The 8,964-nt window shown below is 43.9% G+C and overlaps 1 protein-coding gene across 1 annotated transcript; it reads left to right on the forward strand.

The window, feature by feature from the left end:
- Window positions 1–6,784: 6,784 nt before the first annotated feature.
- On the forward strand, window positions 6,785–7,783 carry LOC146005774 (paraneoplastic antigen Ma1 homolog). The gene has a single exon (XM_083145199.1). The coding sequence runs from the start codon at window positions 6,785–6,787 to the stop codon at window positions 7,781–7,783; it is 999 nt and encodes a 332-aa protein (XP_083001325.1).
- The last annotated feature ends 1,181 nt before the right edge of the window (window positions 7,784–8,964 follow it).

The following is an 8,964-nucleotide window of genomic DNA, read 5'->3' on the forward strand; positions in this document are numbered from 1 at the left end:
GAGATGATATGCACAGGTGAATGGGACACACAAATATAATAATATGAAAAAGGTTGTTATTGGAGACCTGCGCTAAAGACAAAATAAGAGTAATGATGTGCAGTAGGTCTGACTATGTAAGGTAAAAATTGTCGGATTTTATTGTAATATAAATGGGAAAAAAACACTGTGGCATATACTAATGTTACTGCGGATAACGGTGACTCAGTGGGAATAAACATACAATGACATATATTGACAAGATATCGTGTCCGTACCAAGAAGGTGTATAACACAGCCTATTGATGCGCACAGGGAAAACAAAAACAAATAAAGGGGGGGGGGGTAATGTCCAGCAATCAAGGTGAATGGACACAGAGTCCGGATGAAGAGAACTGACAGTTCAGCTTCGGTGGTGGGATGGATGAAAAAGTCACTGGTGGGTCATGGGAAGTGGTGAAGTGTCACCAGTGGGCGGCGTCCCTAAACAAACTTGGTGGTGCACTGCACACTTGCCTGATACACCGATGCTTCCTCGTCTCTGGACCGTCCCTTGCCGTGTAGTTCTCTAAGGTTCCGCTGGCGCCTGCACAGCCGTGCAGGACCGCCAGTTGATGTACCACGTCGCTTCTACACTCGCACAGCAACTTCTGGGTCCCGCTGTGACATGTTTGCCGGGAGTGCTGTGTTTGTGGAGTAACGTGTGCTCAACTCCAAACAGGGGGAGGAGACTTGATGAGGTGTGTGGTGTCCGTGATAGCTCCAACGCCTATCGACCAATCGGTGGTCTTCTTCAGGGAGTAGAGGTGAACCCGGTCGTCCTGTGCACTCTTCTATGCGATGGTGTGGCTGGCGGGCAGTGATGTTGTTGCGTGTGCAGGTAATACCCCTTTTACACCAAAATCCCTGGTCGGACCCTGGCCTTTGAACACGGGAGTTTATAGGGTTGGCTGCTGTCGTTTGCCACTGCAGCGCACTGTGGAAAGGCGTCCAGAACTTCTGGTATCCTTTCAGCACTACCCGGATATCCCAACCGGGGTTGGGACCATTTACACCGCCCACGACCCAGGTCCAACCAGGGTATTATTGGTGTTGGCTGTTGGGGATGCCGGTGTTGGATGTGTCGGTGGCACAGCTTGTCCCTGGAACGCGTTTCACCGCTCTCTGGGCGGATTTATCAGCCAGAAGTAAGTGCTGATCTTTCAGTTTCAGCTTCATATATCTGTCTGTTCAATTAAATCATATTTACAAGCAGTACTGGACTCAATCAGAGAAGCAGGGTTTACTGCTAACCCAAAGAAGTGCTACAGGAAGATGGATAACTGCGCTAGATGTATGACAATAGGTACGGTATTAAAATAACTAATTTAATATTCCATGAATGATAACATATTGACAAGGACAATACACATGAAAATCAATAAATAAAACGTAGTTTAAAATGTCAATGGTGTAATAAATAGGTACAATGACCTTTGCTTGGATAGTCACCCGCTTATCCACCAGTACTGGGGAAGTCCGTCCAAGTTGTGTGAATATGGATTGGAATTGCCAGAATCCTTGCGGAGTTAAAGTTCCTCTCACTACTTTGAGTTGGAGCCGGGTCATTAGGAGGTGGCATTCCTCCAGAAGATCTCTGAGTCACGGCGAGTGAATGTAGGAAGATGCCTCTGGTGCAATGTTACCGAGGGTGATAGCCGCTGGATTGTAGTATGGCAGTAGTTCGATGTAGTGGGTGCTGTATCCAAATATTATATTAAAATTGAGGGTGCAATACCCTATGCGTTTCACCGCTAAATGTGGCTTTTTCAAGGATTTGATTAACCCAAAGAAGTGCTGCCTCGCAATGGAGGAGGTTAAGTACTTGGGCTTCACCATTGGTAGAGGTCTGATTAAGCCCCAATTGAATAAAATCAATGCTATTCAAAACTGGCCTTGGCCAGTGAATAAAAAACAAGTAAGGGCTTTTTGGGGAATAACTGGGTATTACAGATAATTTATTCCTAATTTTGCAGCCACAGCAGTGCCGTTGTCAGACCTTACCAATGCAGAAAAAGCATTCCAAGCGTTAAAAGTGGCTTTGTGTTCACAACCTGTACTGATAACGCCAGATTTTTCAAAATAATTTGTTGTACAGAAAGATGCCTCAGAGGTAGGGATAGGAGCTGTGTTGTCCCAAACCAGAGATGGGGACGAACACCCTATCATCTATTTGAGTAGGAAACGCAATGAGCATGAAAAAAGGTATGCCATTGTGGAAAAGGAGGCTTTGGCCATTAAATGGGCATTAGATACCTTACCTCTTGGGAAGACAGTTCAGGCTAGTGACAGATCACGCCCCTTTAAAATGGATGCATGTAAAGAGAGGTCAGAATGCTTGTGTAACCAGATGGTTTCTAGCATTGCAGGATTTCAAGTTTAAGGTCGAACATAGACCAGGTGCACAGTTGGCCAATGCAGATGCATTGTCTCGGAGCTTCTGTTTGGGGGCTACAAGTTTTTCCGGCCGCTAGGTCGAAACAGGGGAGGGGGATATGTGACAAGAACACTGGAGTAGTGTTTGAGGGAAGGTATATTTGTCCCAGGTTCTTGTCCTACACCTTTTAGAAACAGGTGTTTGACCTCACAGAGGGCTAATCAGCGAGCAGCTGTGAGTGGGATGAGAAAAGGCTACCAGACTGAGGAGTGTGTGCATACTGCCTGGGGAGACTGCAGAATCTCTGTGTGAGAAACAAGCTGCCTTATGCAAGTGAGCCACCCAGTGTTGACTGGGAAACTTGTTTTTGTTTAGTGACAGTTAGGAACATCCTATGTTTAGTTAGTGCCGGACAGGCAAGGTATTTTCTTTTGATGTTTATTTTATTTTCTGCTGAATAAAACTGGTTGCGGCCAGTTGCACCACAAAGACTGGACTTGTGTGATTCCTCAGCTGCTGCTGGCTGCCTTCTACCCCAGGAGAAGGCATCCAAATTCCCCTACAGTGATTGATTCCTATGGGCAACATCTCATCTTTAATAGAACTCCCATCTTGGTAAATGTATCACTAAATGTCTAGGTGGGAGTACAAGGAACAGGAATGGACAAGGAGAAGGGGAATAAAGAAACCAGGGACAGTCTGTTGATTTTTTAAATTAAAATTGAGATTTGTGCAAAAGAATATACAAAAGACTGACACACTCACCCCACATCCCCAATTGCCCACAGAATTACCCTCATCCCAACAACACACCCCATATAAAAACAGTACCCTACAACAGGGGTGACCGGACTTTTGAAACCCGGAATATAGATTTTGGACACTTACTTACCGGTGATCTACCGGCATCTCTCCCTGTGCAAAATATCCCCATCCTAGTGCAATACACCACTTACACATGTTGCCACATAGTATGAACAAACACTCACATTATGCCGCACAGTATGAGCCAAAATTCACATAATGCCAACCAGAATGAGCAAAAATTCACATTATGCCACATGGAATAATCAAAAATTCACATTATGCCACACGGAATGAGTCAAAATTCACATTATGCCACACAGTATGAAGCAATGGGAAGTCACGGCCCAGGATTAACGGAAAAAGGTGGTCGGGAGGTCACAGCAGCTATGACCCTCAGTGGCCGGCGCTGAACTATTAGTGACAGGTACACTCGAGGGCACTCCTCAATATCGCCATGTATACACAATAATCTGACAGGAGGCAGGATCTGGTCAGCTCCCAGAGGAACCACATTGGCAGCGACAATAGTAAGCTCACTAACAGTGTCAACCAGGGTTCAGATCTCCTAGCCTTTCAACTGTACCAGTATCCGGAACAGGGTGGACTCTGCTTGGGATACACTCGCAGCAGCCATGCTGACCATCGGCCAAGCCACTTTTCTGCACTGCAATCCATCAGCTCTCCCCATCTTGGTCAGTCCTGCTGCACATGCCAAGTCTAGCCGCATTCAAAGCACACCATATGAGGCGGGGCCTTTTGCTTAGCCACTGGGACCTGAATCCTCATCTGGCTTTACTTAATTTTCCCAGGGTCAGGTGTGCTGCTCAATCACCACTACCAGCTCCTCAAATGTCTGGGGGTCAACCTGAAGGGTCCACTGCTGCACCGAGCGGTCTGACACCCACATAGCCTGGTAAAGTGCGGCCCACTGAGCCTGGGGCTGGTAATTGCCAGGCGGGGGGACTGCATGCTGATTATTTATTTATATATTCTTTCTTTTACACAGGGCAGCATCGCGTGTATCTGACTTAACCATGAGATGCATCGTACATATTTGGCTGCCATTAAATACAAACAGCTACGCCATAGCAAAATATGCTATGGCATATTAGCAAAATCAGAAGAATACAGTAGCTTATGCCCCTTTCAGACCGTACTAAAAAACTGGTATTTTGCCGATTTTTAACCGTTTTAAAACGGTAATCTGTGCGGTCTGAAAGGTGCAGAGTGATTTTACCGTTTCCAAAAAAACAGTTTTTGGAAACGGTAAAAAAGCAGGGTCCTACCCGTTTCAGACCTGGCAGACCCGTTTTTGGAAACGTTTTCAAATACAGGGTCAAAGCCAGTTATGCGGTCTGAAAGCAGCATTAGTAAATTTTTCATAGTCTCCATTCGTATTTTCAGACGATTACGTTTGTAGACGTTCATACTGCAGGTCATCCGTAATCGGTAATCTTAGTAAAGTTCTCCCAGCCATTCGTATACACAAAAACATTGGCACTATTTTGCAAATAACAAAACATAATTAAATAGCACAGTGCCCTGATGTGTAGGGTCAGTATGATTACATTTGATAAGATTTCAAATAAATATGTGAATTTGATATTTTGTACAAGCTACAGTGCAGTGCAAATTACTTGTGTTGTTTTAATCAAATGAAAAAGGCATTGTGGGAAATTTGAGACTTTCTTTTAAAGATGTCATCTTCCAACAATTTCCTGTCTCATGGAGCCCTTGCAAATCTTCTTATCCTCATTAAAGTAAATTTATGTTGGATTAATGGTGGTTTATTATCTTCTTATAGACTTTACGGCATTTAACAAGCAGTTCAGCGCTAGAGTATAATGCACTTAATGAAAAATGAAATATTATATGTCAAATTATAATGATTTTAGGGAGTTTGTTGCTGAACAGTGCAATGCAATTACCTTTTTCTTTAAAGTTAACATTATTATAAATGTTGCTAATATAAGCCAACATCTGATGTGTGCATATAATTGTAACCCTCTGTGGGTTGTATGTAAGGGAAAAATGTATCCACTCTGTTGATTTGTTTGTCGTGCTCATGTGACAGTGAGGAACTTTCTGGATCCCTCACTGTGGATGCAGCTGTCACTCAAGGCTGTGTCGCATGGACAAACTGTTGGAAAAACTGGCAGTAACAGTTCACCACGAGCTGGGCAGCTGATCAGTTTCTGGGGGAGAAAAATCACTGTCATTGCCAGCCAGAGACAGGCTGCTGTTCGCTCCTTCGATGACTGACCCTCCAGAGCCATAATCCTACAGCTGTAGACATTAGAGTGGGCATATATGAAGTAGCAGACAACCTCCCAAACCCTCAATAACCTACTGTGGTTGGCAGCGGGTAGCTGGGTCTGCACAAAGCCTTCCCATTCTACAGGATTGGAGCCTGTCTAGTCGGCTGTGGACAGGCTGATTGCTGTTGCTGTCACTGATTGCAGGGAGTGAGATCCGCCACCTCCCTCCAATCTCTGCTCCGCCTAACATAGGCGCCGGCGCCACCCACACTGGCGCTGGGGAGCACAGGGAGCTCCTGAAGTTGCCAAGAGACCCACTCCTTTCCACAAGCTGATGCCACTGATATCATTACCTGCTTATGAGGATTGACAGCAGCTTAGCTCGGTCCACAGCTAATTATAGCTCAGAGAAAGAAAGCGACAGCGCCCAAGTGGAGTGACAAAGGGAAGTTTCACAGGCAGTCTGCTTCAAAACGTACAGCCTATATTAAAGCATCCTGACAGCATAGGTTCAGCAACGCTGCAAGAAGGGTGAGAAATAACAGTGCGGAAACAAGTACTTTACACTGGTCTTGCGTGTCCATCAATATCTTGGCTAACAGCCAGAATTAAGTTACTTTGTATATAGAAGAGCAGACTTTAAAGAAAACAAGAAAAGGTTGATTGGATTGGATACTTTTTATACAGTATACACATTAGTATCCAAGTCTAATACTTTTCAGCACTTCCATCTAGAGTTTCACAGAAAGGCAAACTAAACAGCATATTTATATCAGCTGAATATACAATGGGCCCCAACGCGCGCCAACTAAAATATTAATACAATGCATTGTATGGGTTTCTACTTTTAACTGGCCAGTTAATTGCTATTATAGCGAATGTAATTTTTTTGTACTGCATGCGTAAGTTTATGTATAGCGTTTTAAGGATAGATTAGAGATATATTTGAGTTGATTGATATCTTTATATTGAAGGTACTATAACAACTGTTCTGTTTACTATATGTAATTTAATACAATTGCTAACATGTACAATAAATTTACCTACCATAATTGGGTCCTCTAGTCCATATGCTGATGCAGGGATCCTGAAATAAAGAAAAGCAGGGGTTAGAATAGTAGTGAGGAGCATCTGGCTCCGCACTATCATATCAATCAACTATCTATACTATATAAAGAAATACGTAGGTTTCCCAAGCCACCTACATTGTAAATTGACTTGGGTGGAGGCACTAGCATACCTATAATTAACCTTTCCAGGATAGGGGAGGGTTACAAAGTGGAGGCACTGCTGAGATTCAGTTACTGTAGATCTTACGGCTACCATGGCTACCCTCTCTGGAAGAGAAGTGTGGGAGTGGTGTAATAGAAAGGGACTCATAATAGAGAGGAGTATGGCAATAAGTGGAGATTTTGTAGATGTCACTGATGGGATCATCATAGTAGAGCTAATGTTCCTCTTTGGAGTCAGGCAACCTAAAATTGTTGATAAGAAAAAAGGAGAAGATGGGATCGTAAATGTTATATTAATTTCCACTGGTCAAGACCTCGAGCCATCAGTGATCCCTGCAGTGGTAGCTGTGAGGTCTAACCCTAACAAAAGGTGGAGGATACTGTGGCCAGATAGAGATGGTAGTGAGGGAGCTGCGGCTGAGCCCTCTGTTGAATGTGACACAGCCTCTCAGAATAGTGGAGAACCATTGTCAGCCCCTGGGGACAGACCATCTCATAAAGTAGAAGAAAAACTGGGGAACCAATTGGAAATAATTGCAGATAAGGTTGTTCACCAATTAGAAAGATGGCATTATGAGGGAAGCTATAGGAGGTTAAGAGTTTTTTCCGGAAACATTCCCGTGCCTGTTGGGGAGGAGCCGTATGATGCATGGAAGGAGGCTGCTATACAGCAGTCTGAGGAATGGCGTTGCCCAGACCATATAAAAAAACAAAGAATAGTTGAGAGCTTGAGGGGGCCAGCCATGAATATAATTCAGGCCACTCGCAAGAGTAATCCTGAGACAACAGTGAATGATTACTTTCAGGCACTGGAATACACTTATGGAACTATTGAGGATGTAGGAGACATGATTGCCAGGTTCAAGCATACTTTTCAGGAACCGAAGGAAAAATTATCCCAGTATGTTTACAGATTAGATCGGTTATTACATAAAATAGTAGATAAGGGGGGGTTTGCAAAAGATGAAGTTAACCCCCAACGTATCAAACAGTTGATACGGGGAGCAATGACTTCAGACCCCGTGGCTCAGCGGTTAAGATGTACGGCCACCTTTTTAGGGAACCCCACTCTCACTGAATTGATTCAATAAATCACACAAGAAGAATCATTAATTGCAACCAGAGATAAAACTCAGCAAGCAAAAGTTAAATTGGTTATCCCCACTAATGAAACTGCTCCCCCTCCCGAAGATAAACTATATAAATTGGTGGAGGAACAAAATAAGAAGATAGATCAGCTTATACAGGCTTTACAGCTAAATGTAATGCAGAATCAAAATACTTCCATTAACCCCACTAGGGGAGTTTTTAGACGAGGAGGGAGCATTTCAACACGAGGGTGTTTTAGGTGTGGGCAAAGGGGGCATCGAGCTGTGAATTGTTCCCAACGATGGGAACCTACCCCAACCGGCCACGATATAAATAACAACCAACACCCCAATCAGGGAAACGCTGGAGGGAGGCTGGCGGGCCCCTCGCAGTCTCCCGAATGTTAGATATTGACTCAACGGGGAAAACTCAGTGGAACAATAGTATTCCAGAGGGTATGATTGGACCTGCGCCGAGGATATTAGTGAAGTTGAATGGCAATAATTGCACCGCTCTCCTGGATAGTGGATCTCAGGTGTCTATTATTTTTGAACATTGGTACCAGAACTATCTGTCACATGTTCCAATCCGACCATTGGAGGGGTTAGTTATCTGGGGATTAAGTGAGCATAAATATCCTTATTTAGGTTATATTATTGTTGACATTGAATTCCCAGAGGAATTTCTTGGCACTAGGGAAGTAATGCCTATGATAGCTCTAGTGTGTCCAGAATCCCCGGGAGAGAAAGCCATTGTGCCAGTAATCATTGGGACAAATGCCCATTTATTTAAAGTGCTGGGTAACTGGTGTTTGCACATGATGCAAGAGGCCAAATCTATGATAATAAATCCCCTACCTGCTGTAAATACTGATGGAAAAGCACATGAGACATGTCCTCTTTCTACTAAGGACTTAATTCCCTGTTTTAAAGACAGTGATATTGAGGGGGAGGCCCGGGATTTATTGTGTGCAGAATTAATTAAACGGAGACAAGTTTTTTCTGTCGGCGATTGGGATTTAGGGAAAGCAAAGGGGGTGGAGCATAGTATTAAATTGACAAAAGACACCCCATTTCGAGAAAGATCAAGGAGGTTGGCCCCTGCGGATTACGATGATGTAAGACAACATCTGCAGACATTATTGGCCTCTGAAGTGATACAACATTCTGAAAGTCCATATGCT

Source organism: Crinia signifera, chromosome 5 (assembly GCF_055691185.1).
Source record: "Crinia signifera chromosome 5, ASM5569118v1, whole genome shotgun sequence".
Lineage (NCBI taxonomy): Eukaryota > Metazoa > Chordata > Amphibia > Anura > Myobatrachidae > Crinia > Crinia signifera.